This window comes from Vidua macroura, chromosome 10 (assembly GCF_024509145.1).
Source record: "Vidua macroura isolate BioBank_ID:100142 chromosome 10, ASM2450914v1, whole genome shotgun sequence".
Taxonomy (NCBI): domain Eukaryota; kingdom Metazoa; phylum Chordata; class Aves; order Passeriformes; family Viduidae; genus Vidua; species Vidua macroura.
The window spans coordinates 9,979,230-9,999,817 of record NC_071580.1 but is presented as its reverse complement, the minus strand read 5'-3'; the positions used below and the strand labels follow the sequence as shown (position 1 = coordinate 9,999,817).

Here is a 20,588-nt window from a genome sequence, read left to right as displayed (position 1 = left end):
ACTTTCCTGCTGGCCTTCTTGAGCAAAACATTGTGGATGCACGTCTGGTTTTCTAGGATTCTAACCACCAAGTCTGGAAGGGAAAAAAACTCCATCAGCTTACAGCTGTGGCAAATGTTGATTTAAGAGAAGTGCTTACAAAATTGCACATGAAGCACTTTGCAAAAGTGACCTGCCTGGACGTGCACTGAAAAAGGAGGAAGAGGGGCTGTGTGCTACACTCCAGATACAGATCAGCAAGAGCCAGAACAAAGCGGACCAAGGGAACACATGACAGGCCCACGTTTCCAAGGAAGAGACCCACAAGACTGTGTCCCAGCTCCTGTGTTCTCTCCCCGCTGATTTATTTTCCCTTTCCACTTCCCCTCACTCAAACCCTTGGCCCCCTGTGCCGCGGCCAGTCCATGGGTAGCCATCGAACGCACGGGCTTTTTCGGCAGTGCAGAGTGAGAGGGACCTTTGATGTGCCCCAGGGCGGCCACGCTGCGTCCCCCTGCTTTTCAAAGGCCTGCCCTTGGCTATTGTGTTCACATCCTGAGCTTTTGTGTTTCTACACTTGCCGGAGGGCCCCAGCCCCGCAGCCCCCCTGCCGCAGCCGCCCTGACCCGCAGATAAAAGCAGGCGGGCTCACGGGGCAGAGCTGCTATCAGAGCACGGGCACACGGCACCGTCCGAGGTGCAGCTGCCGAGATAGCGGGAGCTCGGCCGCGCCGACCCCGCAGGGGTGAAGGCTTCAGGTCAGCAACAGCCCCACAGAGCTGCAACAGCCCCACAGAGCTGCACCGGCCTCGGCTGCAGCCGGCGCACTCGGGCTGTTGGCAGCAGCGCTATCAGTGCCCTGCACGCCAAGGGTGTCCTGGCACTGCTGCTCTCCCCCTCAGCTGCCCCTGGGGAGGGCCAGCAGCTTGCCAACAGAACTGCCAGGCGGCAAGCATCGCTAAAGCTCTTTGATCATCGCCTCATCTCTCCGGCCCTCTGGGCAGGCATAGAGCGGGATATATGAATGGCTGGGATCCAGAGGAAGCAGTTGCCATTCAGAAAAGAAGATCAAAATCTTTATTTTGTCCCCAGATGCCTGTTGCCTCTCTGGCCCTGCACCCTGGGGTGCCTGGAGTGCCATATAACCCCTGTTCCACGGAGTGCACAGCCAATGGGAGCCCTATAGCCACCTCCCACCCCACAGACCACTGCATGTCCCACAACCCTTGGCTTCAGCCCAACAGCAGATCCAATCTAGCACCACACTCCAGCACTTGGTTCTCGGCTTTTCAATCCCTTCCAGGCTGAAGAGCCATGTTATTTGCAGTATTTCTTGCCATAGAAGTGTTCAGGTCACCTCACAAGATAAGCTGTTGGAAAACCAGCTTTTCACAGAATATTCTGAGTTGGAAGGGACCAACAAAGATCACCAAATCCTGCTGCAAGACTGAAGTGAAACCATATTTTGATCTCATGTTCTCAGCATCCCAGAGGAAGAACACTGGCACATCATGAGATATTGTACAAAAGCATGTGGAGTCATTTGAGTCAAGTCAGAGGACACATGGACATCTCCTGAAAATTGCCAAATAGTTTGGCTTGCCAAACCACAATGAGAAGGAACACCCTGGTGCTGGGAAGACAGATCAGAAGTCAGCAGTAACCAATCCTACATCCTCTTTCCTCTTCATCTATTTCCCAGTTTTTGCTCTCTGTTCCTCGCAAAGATTTTTGGTTGTGCTGGGCAGCCTGAGCATCTTGGCTCGGCGTTGTCAGCAGTACAGGCACCGCTGTGTGAACAGCAGGTGTCCATGACACAGGTGGCACCGGCCACCAAGCACTGATAGCCAGCCAACTCCCAGTCATTTGCAAGGTGAAGGGTGCTCCACTGCTTACGGGTATACAACATTGCCTTTGAAGAACCCTCATTTTAAGGTATTTTACCATCAAAACCAGCGGAGGTCCAAAAAGTTTCTAGAATATCAGCTTTCTTCTCTTTTACTTGACACGTGTAGAAATGGGGAACTGACTGCTCAGCACACACATGTTGCGATTGGGAACGGAAAACACCTGCAGCAAGTCTCTGCCAGGGTGGGTCGGGGCTGGCGTAGCCTGGCACCTCCCCTGCTGCAGCCGGAAGGGAGTCTCAGCGAGTCCACGGGGAGAATAAATCCAATTGCCGCCTTCCTTGCTTGCATTGCGACATTGCTCCAGGGAACGTCCAGAACCTGAGCTCTCCTCCAAGTGTCCCTCCTTTGGCGGGACCTCGGTGTGGAATCGCTGCCCTGCACCTGGCACGGTGTGCACAGGTAAAGGAAGCTGAGGGCTTGGTGGGGGGAGCCCAGGAGGAACATAAAAAACAGGGCAGAGTTGTGACTGCTTTCCCCGGGTTATACTTTCCTGAGCAGCAGGCTGCGTCCAGGCTGTTGTGGTGAGAAACGATCAGAGCATCCAGCCTGCAGGACTGAGCTAAACTCTTTCTGAACCCTCTTACACCCTTGGGCTTCCACCAGCCAGCATCACGTCCCACGGGTCAGTCACACGCCAAGTCACAATGGTTTTCCCTCCCATGACTGGCATCACCACAGCTGGTGAGGGATGAATCTAGAGATGAGAGAGCCTGGGCACTCTGATCTGAGCCTGGCTCAGATCTCTTCTGGTAAACAGAGCTGGCAGCATGTCTTGCCTGAGACGCTTTACAGACTTGTCTCCAGACGTCCACGCCGAATTTCAGGTCTAGTTAATCCCCCTTTTATCAGCGCAGGAATGTATTGCTTTTCACCAAACGTAATCCTCTTTGCAATCATGTGTTCCGCCAAACTACAAGCTTTCTGCCCCCTAGGTCCCCTCTATGATTCTGTGCTTCCTTACATTCCCTGTGCGCAGCAAGGCCAGGTAGGTCACACAACAGGCACACACTCGAGCCCTTGGGTGGGCTGTGCGGGCGGCGGGACACGGACCCGCAGCAGCGTGAGCAGCTGCAGCAGCAGGAATGTGCTCAGCTCAGCGGGCCGCGCGGGGCGGAGCTCCGCCTTTTGATGGGGCGGTCCGGGCTATGGCCCGGCCCCGAACCCCACTAACGCTACGGGCGCCGCAGCGGAGCCCGGCGCGGCCGTGGAGCTGCTGCGGGTGAGCGGGCGCGGGGCCGCGGGAGCGGAAGGCCGGGGAGCGGGAAGGGAGGCGAGGACGGAGGGAGGCGGTGACAGCAGGAGGCGAGGACGGAGGGAGGCGGCGCGGGAGCCGCGGCGGCGGCGTAGGGGCCCTGGCGGCGCACGGGGCCGCGCCGCATGCGGCAGTGCCCGCGACCTTGGTGGGCTCCGTGAGGCGGCGCGGGGCGGACGTGCCCGCGGCCGGCCGCCTATCGCCCGCGCCGCTTATCTGGCGCTCCGCAGCTGGGCCCTGCTGGCGATACCGGAGCCACCCAGCCCCCGCGGGGCGGCTGCTCAGGCGTGCTCGCTTTTCTCTCTTTTTCTTCTCTTTGCCGTATTTCTGAAGGATCGGGGCTTGGCTGGAGGGACTCGGGGAGGCATCGCGCACCCGGCCAGCGTCCCTGCGATGCCCGCAGGCCCTTTGTGCTTCCCTGCGTCTTCCCGGGTTTCCTTTTAGCAGACCCGCCACATGCTCAGTTCACTCGTGCCCTGGTGGGGGCCTGCGGCCTCAGGCTGTCGCTTGGGAAAGGCTTCTCAAATCTGTCGGGGTTTCACCTCCATGTGTTCTTGCCCTAAATAAAAGGTGAAATAAGCAATGGCTACTGTTAACCTTTGATCTCCAAATAAAACCTTGCAGAGCTTCCAGGTGTAGAGCTAATCCACGTGCACCTGAAGACCAGAGCCACCTATTAGCAGCATTGCTTGAGGGCATACTCAGGTTGCTTGCTCCCAACCTCAGCACCGGTGCTGCGGTGAGTGACCATTGGTCACACACTAAATTGCAAACCTTTTTCAGGAAGAAATGGAGAAGTAAATCAGTTTCAATTTACCTTTCTGATATGTTTGCTGTTTACAGAGGACTTAGAATTTTAAAAGTTGCTGAAATTATTTTGGAAAGATGCTCTTAGCAATTTTCAGAGATTTTTCAAGAAATTGCCTTCACAAAGTTGTAGAGAACATAGCTATCTAGGAGGGATGTTCGTATTAGAAGTGTTTGTCGGGGTTGGAGTTTGTGCTGCTTTGCCTTATGGCCTTGTGCAACTTCTCTCTTCCAGCTGGACTCCTCCTGTCATTGAGACAGAGCCCAGGAACCTTAGATATCTAGAGGCCATGGTGGCAGTTGAGTAAATGTCATTTCTTGCCAGCACTCCCTAAATGGAGATGTTCCCACCATTAATAAGACCCTTGGCTGAACTTAGCCATTGAAGACTGTATTCCTTGTTTATATGCCTGTCAGTATGCCCGAAGTTCAACAGAAAGAGTTGATTGGAGCTTATAATTGCCATGGGACCTTCTAGGTTGCATTCAAGGTTCATGCAGGTTCACTAATGTAGTGACTTATGTGGAAGTATGCACAGAAAATCCATGGGCAAGCAGTGCACTAGTGGCAGTAACTGACCTCGGGTGTGTAATGTAGTGGCAGGGGAACAGCCTAACCTTATTGTATTCTGAACTTCTAGGGCTTTGGTGAAGTTGGTTTGCATTTGTCCAGAAGGCAATGGATCATGCCAGAGCAGCAATCTCTAACTTGGTAAGACATGGTACCCCAATGCTGTTTGTCTCTTGGTGGGCTGATGATAATGCAGAAGAAAGGTTCAACAACATCTGTGTATGAGATTGTAGAATATTATTTTTATATTTTTCCATGTAGTTCATTATCTATTTGAACATACATGAGTTGTACAATTGAGTATAGCTATCCTGTGCAACAGGTGGCTGTGTTGATGGAATTGTATGAAAAATATTTGATGAGTAGTGAGGTATATTTATTCAAAAAAATATCACTAGTTATGCATATTGGAGAAGATAATCCAAAGCAGCGTTAGGTGCTGCTGTGTGAGTGGTGAGCCAAATGTCACTGCAAGTAGCTGCCATGATAAGGAAGTGGCTCAAGCAGTTCAGTGCTGGTGGGTTTATCGTTAGCTGCTATCGCATTTTGGGTCTCTGAGGGCTGTTAAGAAAGGGGGAGGGGTGGGCCTTGAACAAAGTTGCAGAAGGAAGTGCTGCTGAGGAAGCCTTTCAAATACCTGCTGGGACAGTCAACATGTGTTCTATTGTTACTTGGGGGGTGGGAATTCAAAAGTCCAGCTTTGGAAAGCAACCTGTGCTTGAAACAAATGTGCAGGAACTTGTTTGGCCAAGCCTGCTGGTCCTAGAGAGCTTGGATTGTGAAATGACCCAAGGCTAGAACTTAGAGTGTGGTGGTTTGGTCTCTGAACAAGAATGGAGGATAGGAGGGTTGGGGCATGTCCTCTGTGTGAGGACATGCCTCAGGTGTGAGGGAAGCCAAGCTGTGGAGCAGCTGAGCAGGGAGACTGCATTTGCCCTTTCTAAATATTAGCAGGCAGCCACTTCATTGTGGGTCAGACTGGGACTGCAGGTCTGAAATGACATTGGTTTCTTTTGCCCAAGCAAGCCGGTATCTGGTGTCTTCACTTCCAACTCTGACATATAGTTTGAGGATGAGCTGCTGATGTTGTAACAGGGCTTGGGTGCTTGTTACCAGCTGCTTCTTCTGTACAGAGGAGAGTGCTGCTCCTAAAGCTATTCCTTTGGCCTTTTTGCCAAAGTCTCACTCTACTCCCCAGCACAAACATGGCTGCAGGCAATTTCAGCATCTCTAATGGAAGCGGAGTGCTTCCATTAGAAGTGCCTGGCTATGCTTGGAATTGAGTTAATCTGAGCAGCTGCCTTGTGCATGGGCTGCTGTTCTGTGGGGGGCTGGGCTGTGCCTTGTACCTGTTTTAGAAAAGTGGGCTTCAGACTGGAAGCTCTGCTTGGGCACTGGTAAAAACCTGTCAAACAGTGCCAGTTGTTGGTGGGTGCAAGAGGTGTGGCCTCAGCTTTTATGTTAGCTGAGGTAGCATAATGCCCAAGGGTCGTATCTCTTCAGCCTAGCTGCTTTGTAATACTACCATATGTGTAATAGTGTAATTTAAGGGTAGCCATAGGGCAGTTTATTACAAAATTATCCAGGTGCTGGATGAGAGTATTTACATCAAAGTGGATGTGGCTCAAAGGCCCATGGACGGTTGCTTTCTGTTCCCTGTGTGTTCATCAAAGTGTATATTGTACACATTCAAGTCTGATCTGTGCTCTGATGATTAAAACCAGGAGTTTCTGCTTGAATCAGCCTCAGCCATGGGGGTCACGTGGGAAATGCCAATGCCATTGGCTGCTTCATATCTGTAAGACTCCAGGCTAGATTCTGATCAGTGTGGCTCCAAACTTGTGCAGGGTAAATGGAATCTAAATGGACTCTGGAGACCCTGAGTGGGTCTGAGTCTTAACTGTATTTAAAGCATCCATCTTGGCTTACTGACAGCCCAAATGCTCGTTGCACTGGAGCAGCTGCAGATGGACCAGCAGTGTTTGGGTTGGAGCACAGGTGCAGCTGACTGCAAGGACTGCAGGCTGGTGTAGCCAACTCTTCATCTCCTGACTGCCTTTCCACACAGTTTAGTGGTGAGCCAACATCATACACACGCTTCAGCATTGCCCGGCAAACGGATGGAGACAACAGCCACGTGGAGATGAACCTGGCTGCTGATGAGGAGGAAGGAGGGGAAATTGGGAGACCAGACCACCTGCATGCCAGCATGCCTCCTCCACGGAGGAATGGCAAGAACCTCTGCTTCATAATCATGGCAGCTGTCCTCCTCCTTTTGATCGGTAAGGAATGGTGGAAGGCAACTGCATGAAGTGGACTCTGGTGTTGAATGTAATTTGAGGTTGTTAAATTTGAATCTGTATTGTTTTGGGAGATAATTCAACAACTGGGATCTAGGCCACAGCCTCTTGTTGCTAAGTATGTCTAGATCAGGCTTATGGTGCAGCACTGGCACAAAGAATTGTGGAGTTTGATTGTGGAGAACTGTGACTTAGCTGAAGGGAAGACTGGTCCATGTCAAAGTTTTGGTTTTCCCTCCATTAACTCCTAACACTTCTGCAGAGATATGGGTCAACAGATGAGTAAAGCCTTTGGAACTTGTCTCTTAAGGTTTTAACAATGCCATTGGCTTAAAGTGAGCATTTTCCTTGTCAAGTGGTGCTGGAGGGACTCTGCCAAGTGCAAGATCAGATTTACAGTGCCCCTTAAAACATGCCAGCTCAGGCAAAATGTCAAGCTGCGTATTTGTCTGTCCTTGGGTAACCCAGCTCATCAAAAATGGTGAGAGTAGCGATGTATCTCAACTCTGAAGCTGTGTGGTGGGGTTCAGTCATCTTTCTGCAGCACAAAGAAATACCTGTTCCGTCCACAGGGTTTCTGATTGGCTACTTGAGTTATCGTGGACGAATGCAGAGGGTTAACAGGTGTCTGGATGGAAGTGGCAACTGCGAGATGACTCCTACTGCATCCTACTTCTCAGATGATGGAATGGAGGAAGAAGAGGCTCCTGGACCACGTATCTTATATTGGCCTGAATTCAGAAAAATGTTGTCATCTAAACTGTCAGCTACACGCCTTGAGGCCAACCTGAGGTAACAGTTCCAGAAAGTTTATCTAGAGCTTTGAGAGAGGCACAGCCTGTGAGCTGTGAACTTGGGCTCACTTGAAGAATAAGGGCTTATGTAAGGTGTCGTGTTTTAAACTCAGGCTTAAATGGCTTTGCAAGCTGCAGTGCAGCCTGGTGCTGTAGCCTAAGCTACATGTATATCTGTCACCTCCAGGCAAAGAGAAGGTAAGAATTCTTTTGAAGCTGGCAAAGTTGAAGATGAGAGCACTGCCAGCTACATTCATGACCAGTTCACCAGCTTCCGCTTGGATGACGTGTGGAACGATGAGCACTACGTTAGGCTGCAGGATAAAGGCAGGTACGTTAAAGAAGAGATGCACATCTCGTCCTTATAGCATGGATACCTGTAGTCTTGAGCAAACATGTGATATCTGTTTAAAATAATGTGAAAATTGTGAGCCAGTTACCACTCTGCAAACAAACTTCAATCTAGCCAAGCAATAACTGCTCCTGCCTCTTCTCAGGCTTTCTAAATCCAGAGGGTCTGGAAGCAGCACTGTGGATGTTTCCTGGGACAGCTGTTTCCTCAAAGTATGCTTAGGAAGTGGAGAGAAAAGAAACTTCAGTGAAAACTCAGCTGAAAGGCAGATTCCCTGTGTCTAAAACTGCTGGCACAGGTGGCTCTGTCTTGTCACCCAGACAGGGCTGCGCACCTGGCAGTGGCTCCTCCAGTAGCTCAGGACAGTGTCAACAGGTGTTGTGTTGACTGACAGCTCACTCCCTCATGTCTTGCCCTTTTTTGTCAGGGGAAATGAGTTTGCCTAGCTTCTTCTAGGAGGCAACTGAGAGACTGGGAAGCAAATATTCTTTCTGCTACTTCTCTTAGAAATCAGCCTTCATTAATGTCTCTGACCAGCTCCAGAGATTTTTGCATGGAAGTACTGGGATGAGTTTGCCTGTTTCAGGCTCCATTGACATGATCAGAATTGTTAGAGCACAGACTGAATACAGTCACAATACTGAGCTAATTAAATTCTTGTGTGAAAAGTATAACACTGTCTCTCTACGTTTAACAGTAGCGAGAACCAAGTGTTCGTTATAGAAAATGGTCAAGAAGTGCTGGAGAGTCCTGATGCATATGTGGCATACAGCAAGAGCGGCACAGTTACTGTAAGTGATGCCAGAAGAATCCTGGGAATGTGTCTGTACACTTAAAAAATAAATCCCTTTAAGATAGGGAGTGTATAAAGCCCTCCCCAGTTAAGAGAGCTGGGTGGGGTGGTCAGAGTGGGGAGAGAGAGTAATGGGCCCTCATGGTATTCTTACTGCAGCAAGATGCAGGAGTAACTTTAAACTTCCCTGCTGGAATCCAGACAGGAACCTTGGCAGAAGTGCTGCTCCAGCAGGTGTCTTGCATTGGATCAGTTTACCTTGCTGAGTTTAAGCTCCCTACTGTTAACAGGAGTCACTGTTACAGTGACTCTGTAGGCTCTTTCAGGTATCTTACTGACTTAAGACTGCTGCATTCATAACCAGTGTTTCTATTGCAGGGCAAACCCATCTATGTGAACTATGGACGGAAAGAAGATTTTCAGAAGATACGAAATATGCGTGTTTCAATGAATGGAGCTATAATCATCTTCAGAGCTGGAAAAATAACACTTGCTGAGAAGGTAAGCAGTGTCTGCCCCAAAGCCTGGCTAGACTTGGCAACAGGAAGCTATGCTTCCTACTCATTGAGGTGCAGAGGTATGTCTTTTTTAGGTCTGTAGAACTCATGTATGTAGGATTGCTCTGCAGGCCTGGTCTTGCTTGTTTGCACTAAAGCTCCACGTGCAGGTCTGGACACTGAGACTGAGCAGAGCTTGTTACTGTTCATGGTGCAATTCTTCTTGGCCTCGGGCAGTTTGCTGGAACAAGCAGGCCTCTGGAGTGGTGGGGCTGGGAGGCAGCCTGGGAGCACAGCTGGGTAATATCACTAGATACAGCCATAAGGCTGCTAGAAGCACAACAGCCTTTCCTCCAGGTCACCTCTTGCTGCTGTAGCCAGATACTTTCAAAGGTTGGCTGCAATGTGTCACTTGAGCCTTTGCTGACTGTTCCTTGGACCACATAGCAGTGCTGGTACTGTGTCCAGATGGTGGCCATGCATGCTGCTGTAGTGTTCCCTCTGTAGAGAACAGAACCAAATAGCTAAGCAGGGTAAAGGATCCAAGTGTTTCTGTATGCAAGCCTGTTCCATTTCTGACCCAGAGCTGCCCCTCAGATGGGTGCTCCTGGGAGGGCTGGGGCACACGACCCTTTGCAGTTGGACTTGGCCTTCTCTGCAGGCATCTGAGACAGGCAGGTCCAGAAAGTGCTTCCAAAAAATTTGGTCACTGGTTCTCCAATCCCATTCCCACTTTCCAAACTGGTGTCTAGCTATAAAGCAGTGTTCGTACCAGTGCTGGGTTGTAGGTGTGTTAAAATGCTGGCTAGTCCACTCTGCCACCATTTTCCGTTTGAAGATGAGCTTCCAGTGGCTGTTGTCTTGAGACTAACCTGACTTGGGAAAACAGAGCATAATCAAAATTAAATAATAATAAATTTTAAGCTGCTCCAAGGAGCAAGTATGAGCTGAAAGAATCATAGACTGAGACACTGTGGTGTGTCCTAACTGTTCCAAAGGATGGTAGACACAGTTTGCCTGAAGTAGGGCTGAGCTGCTAGGATTCAGCTGCCTTGTGGATCTGTCAGGTAGCTGTTAAAATCTGATGCGGAGTTGGGCACTGAGAGGCACAACCCTTCACACCATTGCTCCGTGTTCTTGCCGGGACTGCCCTTGCTTGCAGTGCAGATGTGCCCTTAATGTTCCTCTTTGCTGTAGGTTGCAAATGCCAGAAAAGAAGGAGCAGTTGGTGCCCTGATGTACCTGGGCCCCTCAAAAGACAAGAAGGCAGATTCGTATGCCCCCTTTGGACATGTGAGTATGTAACTGGTTCCCCTGTTGGTTCTTGAGAACCTTTCTGGCTGGGGGCTGCAGCCTGGGGCAGTCCAGCAGTGCCTTTGTGTAGATGAAAACTGCTGGACTCTAGTGAGACTTGAGGACTCTTCTTACTCTTCACAGGCCCACCTTGGAACTGGAGACCCTTTTACCCCAGGCTTCCCTTCTTTCAACCACACCCAGTTCCCACCAGTGGAATCTTCTGGACTACCTCAAATTCCTGTTCAAACTATCTCTAGAGGAGCAGCAGCCAAACTGTTTGGGTAAGTGTTTCTGCTGTCTTGCAGGCTGAGGTGCTGTGGCCTCTGGCCAGGAGTGAGGATGGTGTGAGGTGCTGTGAGACAGAGCTCTCTGCTGTGTGTGGACTGGACCATGTTCTGGAATTGGCTGGAGAGGAGTCACTTGTGTCCACGTCTCATGTCTTAAAGATTGAACTTAATCTAGTGTTGGATTCTTCTTGGCCTCTGCATTCTACCCCTCCCTGCATAATTAGTGGGACAGAACTGCAAACTCTCTCTGAGGCAGGCCCTGAACAAGGTTGCACCTGTAGTTGCAGGTGTGCATTTTTTACACAGTAGCTTAAAGAGGTTACAGCTGGATAATGAGTTCAAAGGATCTTCCTTTTTCTCTCAGAAAAATGGATGGAGAAAAATGCCTTGAGGAGTGGACAGCTGATATCATGGGATGTAAGGTGACAGTGAGCAGCAGCAGCAAGATGACAGTGAAACTGACTGTGAACAACGTTATGGTGGATAGGAAGATTCTGAACATCTTTGGTGTTATCAAGGGATTTGAAGAACCAGGTAACAGAAGCTTCATTGTGGCTCAGTCTTGAGAGGAACCCTTCCTCTTCTGTGGTCCTTGGAATGGGACAGCTGCTCCCAGAGAGATGACAGTTTTTTCTCAGCAGAACCAAGGCCCTCCCCTGAGCATCAAAGAGAAATCTGAACTGTGTTGTCAGGGAAAGGCTGATGAAAGCACTCAGTGTGCCAGATTCAGGGATCAGACTGCATACTCTCTTCCCAGTACAGAAGCTGAAAGCTGCTCTTCTCATAAATGGTATTTGCAATTTGAAGCTTGCAGCTCAGGTCTTGATCTTGTCTCCTTTACAGATCGGTACGTTGTGCTCGGAGCCCAGAGAGATTCTTGGGGGCCAGGAGCAGCCAAGGCTGGAGTTGGCACTGCCATCTTGTTGGAACTTGCCCATGTGATCTCAGACATGGTGAAAAATGGTAAATATTTGTGAACAAAAGCACAAGGGTGGGAGGTGATGCAGGTTGAGCTCTCTTTGTGTTAACACTGGAGAGCCCAGTTGCAAAGCAGTCCTTTAGAAGGTGTAAGGAATCTGACAAAGCTCCCTGAGAAGCTGTTACTTCTCCAGTACAACTAGTCTGCAATGAGCATTCACTTCCAAGAGACTGCAGGCGTGTATCTGGTATGGCTCAATTACCAGTGTGTCCTTGGATAACACAGGACGCAAACCTTAAACTTGAGCTGTCTGTTGGACAGCCAGGCCCAAAGTGGGAAAACTCTGAAGTGTCTGACCAGCTGGAGCAATGGGGGCTGCATGGTGGCAGATAGTGTGAGCACACTTGCCTCCAGGGTTAATTTTGGGCTCAGGCAGCTAAACAAAACAGAGTGGAAATGCAGACACCATTGTTCTCCTGCGCAGTTCTGCAGCATGTGGGGGCAGGGTACAGTGTCCATGCAATGTGCACATTTCTCTGCAGCAGCGCTGTCTGAGGAGCAGGCAATTCATCATCCCAGGCCCGCAGTGCTAATCTGCATCTCCATGGGGAAGGGGCAGACCTCTCAGTCTCTCTCTCTTTACAGATGACTACAAACCACGGCGCAGCATTATCTTTGCTAGCTGGAGTGCGGGAGAGTACGGAGCTGTGGGTGCTACCGAGTGGTTGGAGGTATTGGTTATTTAATAGAGTTCTGCAGGACGGCTGTGCAGTTGTTCCTGTGGATTAAACATCCTGGTGTTGGACTGCTACCGCTCGTTATTAAAATACTTGTTTTGTTCTAGGGGTACTCCACCACGCTGCATGCCAAAGCCTTCACTTATATCAACTTGGATACTGCAGTCCTGGGTAACCTGCTACTCTTTCAAGTACTTCTTGAAATTGGGTGGGACCAGAATAGCTTGAACAGACATCCCTTAACTCTAGGAATGAGGGCTGTGCCAAGAGGTGGCTGGTGGGTGTTTGGCTGAAGACTAGCATGACTCCACTTATTCTCCTGCTGTCATTGAAGCTGGGAGGCTGGTACAGCCTAAGCCATGAGGAGTCAACTCTGCTAAATCCCAGTAGACTGTCCTGTGTCTGTTGAAGATCCTTTGGCAAATGTAGCTGTAGATCAGGGTGGGTTGCTCTAGCAGTAGTGGTTGATTGTGCCAGTATGTCCAATACCTTTTCATTTTTTGTAGGCTCCAGAGATATTAAGATTTCTGCTAGCCCATTGCTGTACTCATTATTGGAGACAACTATGAAGAGGGTGAGTTAAAGGGCATTGATCTTGCAAATGATGACTGGTCTTAAGGAGGAACTGAAAGCAAACAGAGCTGTGCTGGGTCACTTTGCCCACTTGACAGGAGAAAGACCCACTTAGGACAAAAACCTGGGATTCTGAAGGGGCCCTGTCCGAAATCAGCTGGGCTCTGGGAATTGCAGTTCACACATACAGAATCTAAAATCAGCAAATGCCACAGTTCAGTGGCAGATGTGCTAGTGTGGAGAAAGGTCAGGGGAGCACGCCTGACTCTGGCATCTGCACAGCAGCTCCAGGATGGAGCTGGAAGCCCAAGCAGAGGTGAGAACAAGTGCAGTGACTGTCATCTCTGTGCAGGTAAAGGACCCCGCAAATGATTCGAGATACCTGTATGACAGAGTTGGCTCTGACTGGATAAAGAAAGTGTAAGTATTGTCATCCATCTCTTTGGGAGAGCAGATCTCCATAAAGGAGCAAACAATATGGATTCTGCTGGAGTGTCATACTGCTGTCTGGGGTGGGTTCTACCTTCTGACGTGGGGTCAGGCAAGTGTGAACAGTACAGCACTAACTGTGCTGCCCCAAGCTGGCTGAGGCAGCCCAGACACCTTCCTGCAGGACAGGAACAGCCTTGTACCAGGTCCAGTGGCAGGGAATGGACAAGTAGGACCAGGGATTTGGTTGGGACTCCTTCAGTCTTGTCTAGAGTTCTGTTGGTTCAGAGCTTCAATTGTAGAGGTTGTAGCTTTTTTCCTGGGCCCAAACCAGTTGGTAACTACTCAGTGCTTATTTTCTGCAGTGTTCCCCTTGATCTGGATAATGCAGCGTTCCCTTTTCTGGCCTACTCGGGAATCCCAGTGGTTTCCTTTGGTTTCTACAATGTAAGTAATGTGTGCTTGCCTGGTGTGCTCATTCCATGCAGAGTGCTGTAAGGATATCTGCTCTCCAGGATGGCAGGACAGAAGGTGCTGTCCAAGCTCAATGTCCTTGCAAGAGCCTCTCAGAGGGAGGAGGTGCAGCCTCTGGATCTGGTGGCTGTGGCAGTACTTGATGTCAGGACTGCTCCTGGGACAAGGCTGGCCTACAGTCTCTGTTCCAAAGTACTGAATACTTGCAGGTTTTTGGGGAGAGGGGTCACTTGCTTTTCTGGAGGCTCAGATGTCAATGGATCAGGAGCTAAAAGCAATAGAAAGATGTCAGGCTGTTGCTGGACAGTGAAAGACTATTCTACAGCCTGCTGGTCAGCAAGCACAGGGCCAATACCATTGCCCTGAGCAAGTACTTACCTTAGACTGTTCCAGTCTGCTGCTACAGCTGGGGGGTAACATCAGCCCAGCAGCCTGTCCTCTTACTGCAGGTGTGCAGCTGGGAGCCTTAGTGGTAGCAGCTCCCTCTCTTAGGAATGCTTGGGGTTTGTTAGTGTCAAACTTGGTAACTCAGGGGTTTTGTGAAACCTGACATGAAGGGTTGGAGGGTGCTGCAAGCACATAGCAGACCGGGTGGTGAGATCTGCCCACCTGCACTTCTGCAGTGAACTCTGAGGGGATAAAGATCTGTATGTCTTCGGGTCTAAATAACAAGCAGAACATCCTGCTAGTAACTGGAAGCTGTCAGGGATGAGATAAGAGCTCCATTCCCTCCCCAGCGCTTTGGAGTTTTGCCACTTGAGTCTTTGCTCCTTAGCAGCACAGGGAGATGGGATATGGTGGAGGTAACAAGTAACCTTTGGTGGGGGATGAGAAAAGTCTAAGTGGAAAAGCATTCTTGGCTAACTTCAATACCTTCTTTCTTGCAGGAAGGTGACGAGTATGCCTTATTGGGCACTAGTGAGGACACTTTGGCTAACCTGAAAGAGAAGACTGACAAGTTGTATCCTCTCATGCGTACTGCTGCAGAAGTTGCCGGACAAATAGCTCTCAGACTGACCCATGACCATGAGCTCTTCCTGGACTTTGACAGATACAGTGACGAATTGCTGTCATTCCAGGAGAAGCTTTGGCACTTCAATGCCAATGTGAAGGTTAGAAGGACTGAGTTCACCAAATCCCTGATGATTATGGGGCCATGTGCTAATAAGGCCCTGTGCCAGTGGATACAGCAGGATGGACACCTTTTCCCTTTAGACAGAAAAGGGTAGGGAAGTGTGACCAGAATCCATGTTCCTTATAGAGCAGTGCACGCAGAGTAGCTGTGGCAGACAGATTTAGCTGATCTGGATGTCATGAGCTCTTGAGGGAAATGGATGTGAACAGTTTCTCTTCTCTGATTATCATTCACAGCATAGTGCAGCTTTCCATCTCATTTGCACCTTTGCTGAAAATCTACAAGAAACTGTGGGTAGGGAGTGACCTCAGAAGAGCCTGCCAGGAACTTGTTCTGCTACTTGGCTAAACTGCTAGGAAAAAAAAAAAAAAACCAACACTTTCTTTTGGTAAGAGAGCAGCAAAAGAAGAAAATCAGGTTTGCTAACAGCTCCTCCCTTGCAGGAACTGGGGCTGACCTTGAACTGGCTGTATTTTGCCCGTGGAGACTTCCAGCGAGCTGCAGATACACTGAGAAGAGACATCGAAAACAGTGACAGGGAAAACAGGATTGTCCGCAGAGCCCTGAATGACAGGATGATGAAGGTGGGTATCTTCAACTGGTTTTTCTTCCTTCACAAAGGAGGAGAATGCTGGCTGGGATGGGTCTTTCCCTAAGGGGCCATGGGCACTGTGCAGACTGGTGTCTCTTCCATTTGGCTTAGTGTCAACATAATGGCTTGCTCACGAGACAGGGTCTGACCCTTGCAGAGCTGCTGTGGGAAAGGGCTGACTGGGGATCAGGGGTTGGCAGCTTGTGTTGGGGCAGATCAGGAAAGAAAAACTTGGGAGGTGAGAGTATAACCCTATATTTGCACCTTTACTCAGGTGGAATACGACTTCCTCTCTCCATACCTCTCACCAAAAGATGCTCCCTTCCGCCACATCTTCTTCGGCAGAGGCAGCCACACCCTGCAGAGTCTGCTGGAGAACCTGGAGCAGCTGGCAGTCAACAAGACCAGCGTGAATGTGAACGAGCTGAAAGAGCAGCTGGCCCTGGCGACCTGGACCATTAAAGGGGCTGCCAATGCTTTAGTGGGCGATATCTGGAATACAGACAACGAAATCTAGACACAGCAAACACCTGGATTACCCATCTAAGGTACAGGAGAGCTCTGTGCTCTCACAGGGAGCACAGCTTCCTTCCTGGCCCCAATCCCAGCAAAGGGTCTTGCTGTGTAGATCTAGTTCCACCTGTAGCAACACACACAAACTCCCTGTACCTCAGATTAGGCATTGGCATGATTTTTAAATGGCAGCTTCTTGCAGATTTCCAGTACCTTATATATCGTAAAACCTAACCAAACCCCCTGAAACCTAAGTGAAACCCACTCCTTAACATGTCATTACTTTCCTGTAGATATTCTGGCAACAAAATGTTTTTGACCAAAGTTGAGCATAAAATTTAAATCTCACCTTGGAGACAGTTTTAAAGCAGTACTAAGATTACCATGAAGTCTCCTCTGACCAGACTCCCACCTAACCACAGTCCAAACCGGTCATATACAGCTGCTCCATTGTACTTAAAAACTAAGAGCTCAGGTGTTTCCTGAACTGGTACCTTGAGTGGGGAGGTACCTCATCTATTCAAGCTTTTAATTGTTGACCACCTAAACCTAGTGACAAAACAGAATGGAATCCTCTGAACATTTGTAACAAGGATCCCTTCTCTGGCAGGAAGCTGCAGAGAGCTGCAGTTCAAAAATTAAACAATGTAGTAATAGCCCACAAGTGCTGGATTATCAGCAAGCTTTCAAGTGCCTGCCTATCTTTACTCAATAGCAGGGTCCCAGTGACATCTTGCAGGCTTGCTTCTGCCAAGGCAGGTATCAATTCCCCGGGAAAATGACCCAAAGATTATCCAATGTCCCCTTGATATCCTCAGCTGGCACCTCAGCAAGTCCTGCAGCGTTGAGAAATGTCTTTAGGCTGGCACTTCAGACCTTGCTGCTCAGGGGTCTTGTGTGAAATCGAGTCTCTTGCTGGCCAAACTCTGTTTGACTGATGTCATTTTGCAGGTTGGCTCTTGTTTGGCACTGAGATATTTATTTCTTTATTTATTTATCAGTGACAGTGTTCACTATAAATGGTGTGGTTTTTTTATAGAAGATAATTATCGGAAGCAGTGCCTTCCATAATTATGACAGTTATACTGTCGTTTTTGAATAAAGCAGCATCTGCTATTACAATCAAACATGATACTGGAACTTTGCATTTAAAATAATCAAAACAAGACCCTCAAAAAGTTTTGGAAAACTAGCAATTAAGCTTTCTGTGGCAAAAACACCCCTCTGGAAGAAACTTGAAGGTGCAAACCTGGTAGTGAGTCTCCAGGTTGCGCTCCAAAGTAATCCTTGAAATGCTGAAAACCTGGGTGAAAATTCCAATACTAGAAATTTGTCTTCCTTGCAGGGTCTGTGCCCCTCTGTGGGCTTCAGACTTCTTCCTGCTCCCCTTTCTGGGTGCATGTGCTCTCACAGGGAGCACAGCTTCCTTCCTGGCCCTGGTCCCAGCAGAGGGCTTTGCCACAGATGGAACTAAGGCCAGCCCTAGTTCCACCTGTGGCAACACACAGAAGCTCCCTCTACATCAGATTAGCCATTGGCATGATTTTTAAATGGCAGCTTCCTGCAAACTTCCAGTACCTTATGTATCATGAAACCTAAATGACATTATCGGGGGCAGTGTCTCCCATAATGTGTAAAGAACAAGGTAGTTTTTGCCTACCACAGTGTTATATCGGAGGCAGTGACCTCCATATGTTGCACTATGGGTGTACGTAATTATCGGGGACAGTGTTTCCCATAATTGTTCTATGCTTATCACGCAATGTCATCTGCGAAGCTTGATAGTTAGTATCTAACATGGATTAATTTCCTGCAGTCTTATTTTTTCACTCTCCTGTGGTGATGCAGATACAATCTTTAGTCTGTTATGTACATCCTTAGACAATCCCTTCTCCATAGGCTGAACTGTTTCAAATAGCTGTGCTGTCTTGAATTGGCTTCCTGCCTTGAGTCACCAGAGTGGTGCTTGAGTGTTTAGTGGAAACTAGGCTAGTTAGACTGTGTGCTCTGTGGTGTGCTCTTCAAATCAGTTACAAAGACCTGAGGAATTAAAGGTGAATGTAGGCTTGGGGCTGACAGCTGTCTGGAGGGTTCTGGTCACTGCTCTGGATGGGTGCATGTAACACTTTGAGAGGCTGGCCTGCTGTGGCACCGGGAGGGTGCTGGTGTGTGTGCATGGGCTGCTCACTCTCCAGTTCTGGCTGGAAATTCCAGTCTTTCCCCCTTGGGTGTTGGATGGAGGGAAAGTCAGTGTCAGCTTTCTAATGGTGCTGCTCTGCTGTGTGACCTGAAGCTGAGCACTGCTGATGTGTGACACCTGCTAAACTGTGCTGCCTGTTCCCAGGGGCTGTTGCCAGCCCTGTACTTTGCAGTTTGATCTGGCATTTAAACCTAACCCGCAGCTTAGTTTTAACATAAACTCTGCAGTTTGATCTGGCATTTAAACCTAACCTGAGCAAGTGACCTGAGCCCCAGCAGTAGTCCTTGAGGGAAAGAACACTGTTCAGCTGGAGCTCTGCAAGGAAAGGGCAGGGACTGGCCCCCAGCCTGGTTACTGAGCTCAGTGCTCACCAGCTTGGAGGGCTGGATTTTCATCGGTCTCTAGAAACCTGATGCCCAGGCTTGTGCAACTTGTTGCTCTTCCTTAACTTCTCTTAACTCTCTAACTTCCTACAGCCCTGTCTGTGTTAGTGTTTTCTCTGACATTCTAGTTTCTAGTGACATTTCTTTGGATGGCATCTAAGAGCTGCTGTCTGGGAGTCCTCACTGTGGTGTTTGCATGCATCTTGATGTCAAACTTAACCTTGTGCTTTATAGCCGGCAGAGAGAGACAAAAGACAAAGCTTTATCTCCTGGCTAGGCAGCACAGCCGTGACTACTGGGATGTTGGGATGCCTTGCTCAGTGCTGGCATCTGACTGCTGTGGCGTGCTAAACTGTTTCTGGATTTACCTGCTGTTTGCTTGAATAAAGTATTTTTGAAGCTTGAACACTCAGCTTCTCTTGTGGGGTTCTGGATTACCTGCTGTCTGCTTTAATAAAGATGTTGAAGCTTGAACACTTACCTTCTCTTGTGACTTCTTGCAAAGCCATGATGCTGTTGTGGCATTGTGGCCATGGGTGAGCTTGGGCAGCTGGAGGGAGGCTGTTGCCCTGTTCCGTCAGGGCTGCTATGTAGCAGCTCCAGTATCACTTAGGTGATGTGCAGTAGCAAATCTGAACTTCACAGTGCTGCTCAGCTGAGTCCTGCCTTATCACAGCTGCAGTAAGGACTCTGGTAATGAGGTGGAGGAGCACAACTGTATGCAAGCCCCCAGACCTCCTCCTTTCATGTCCTACTTCCTGCCTCTCCATCACAGCATGGACTCTGAAAAGCCTGAAATGTATGGGTGAATGATGGGCGAAGGATGAAATGCCAGGTTTCCCCCTGGCCATGGCCTTGAAGGTCTCTGCTGTTGAGAAGGTGGCTGGAGGGGCCTGTGGGTGCCTGTGCCCCAGGAAGCCAATGCTTGTCCTGCTTTGTCCTGCCCTTCATCATCCTGGAGGTCTCATGGGCCAAGGTAGAGATTCAAGTGTGGATACTGCTTAGAGCCCAGGGCAGCTCTGGGAGGGCAGGAGCTGCCTCCTCAGCCCCAGAGGACTGCTTAGGAGAGACCGTACAGGTTTGGGGCTCTGCATTTAAATAAGTTCAGTTTCTCTGTGCTGTCCTCCCTCCTGCCGGTCTCACCTTCTGCTTTACAAACACCACATCCCTAGACATTGCACTGTTTGGATGAGCGGCAGCTACTCCAGGATCCCAGCTCGCTTTTTATGGGCTGTCCCGGCATAGCTCTGGTCCCTCCTCTTCCCCCGGGGATGATTTACTTGTTGGAAGGACGTCGTTTCCCGCAGCTCCTGCCCGCGCCTGGCAGAGCTCTCTCCCTGCGGTAACACTGCAAAGTGTCCCGAGAGGCCGGGCCGGGGCTGCGGAAACTCTGCTGCAGCCGGGGAGCGCCAGCCCCGCCGGGGCAGAGGGAACGGGGAACAGCCCCTTCCAACTCACCTTGGAGCAGGGATTTTGGCAGCGCAGGGCAGCTCGCGTCCCCGGTGCAGCGGATCGGTCCCGGGCCTGGCGCTGCTCCGCGGTGAGTCTGTCTGTCCGTGCGCCCGTCCCCGTGCTCATCCATCCATCCATCCGCTTGTCCGTCTGTCCGTCCTCACCCCCGCCGTTACGTAAAGCGGCGGGGCGGCGCCTTTAAGAGCGGGGCCGGGGGCGGGCCGGGGGCCGTCCGGGCTCGCGGCGGCAGGAGCAGGCGGGGGGGCAGGAGGGGAGGAAGGGGTGGTGGAGCCGGAGCTCCAGGGGCGCGGCGCAGGGAGGGCTTCCCCAGCGTGCGGGGCCGG

The 20,588-nt window shown here is 50.0% G+C and overlaps 1 protein-coding gene across 4 annotated transcripts; it reads left to right on the top strand.

Moving 5' to 3' along the window:
- The first annotated feature begins 2,091 nt into the window (after positions 1-2,091).
- Positions 2,092-19,266, top strand: TFRC (transferrin receptor). 4 transcript variants are annotated; one of them, XM_053986726.1, is made up of 19 exons: positions 2,092-2,288; positions 4,589-4,659; positions 6,587-6,800; positions 7,391-7,610; positions 7,800-7,943; positions 8,662-8,755; positions 9,136-9,258; positions 10,452-10,547; positions 10,692-10,831; positions 11,202-11,371; positions 11,681-11,800; positions 12,402-12,487; positions 12,601-12,664; positions 13,000-13,067; positions 13,419-13,486; positions 13,861-13,942; positions 14,857-15,081; positions 15,548-15,688; positions 15,971-19,266. In XM_053986726.1, the coding sequence occupies exons 2-19, from the start codon at positions 4,627-4,629 to the stop codon at positions 16,211-16,213; spliced, it is 2,331 nt and encodes a 776-aa protein (XP_053842701.1). In that variant the 5' UTR covers positions 2,092-2,288; positions 4,589-4,626; the 3' UTR covers positions 16,214-19,266. The 4 variants fall into 4 exon arrangements, with proteins under 4 accessions (XP_053842701.1, XP_053842700.1, XP_053842705.1 ...); XM_053986725.1 differs by lacking the exon at positions 2,092-2,288 and adding an exon at positions 3,036-3,108; XM_053986730.1 differs by lacking the exon at positions 2,092-2,288 and adding an exon at positions 3,522-3,711.
- Positions 19,267-20,588: the final 1,322 nt, after the last annotated feature.

What these genes read in the sequence shown, in the direction of transcription:
- TFRC (XM_053986726.1), top strand. Translation starts at nt 4,627, where the DNA reads ATGGATCATGCCAGAGCAGCAATCTCTAACTTG. An exon ending in AGGCTGCAGGATAAAGGCAG is followed by an intron (nt 7,944 to 8,661) that starts GTACGTTAAAGA and finishes TACGTTTAACAG; the next exon opens with TAGCGAGAACCAAGTGTTCG. An exon ending in CAAGGGATTTGAAGAACCAG is followed by an intron (nt 11,372 to 11,680) that starts GTAACAGAAGCT and finishes TCTCCTTTACAG; the next exon opens with ATCGGTACGTTGTGCTCGGA.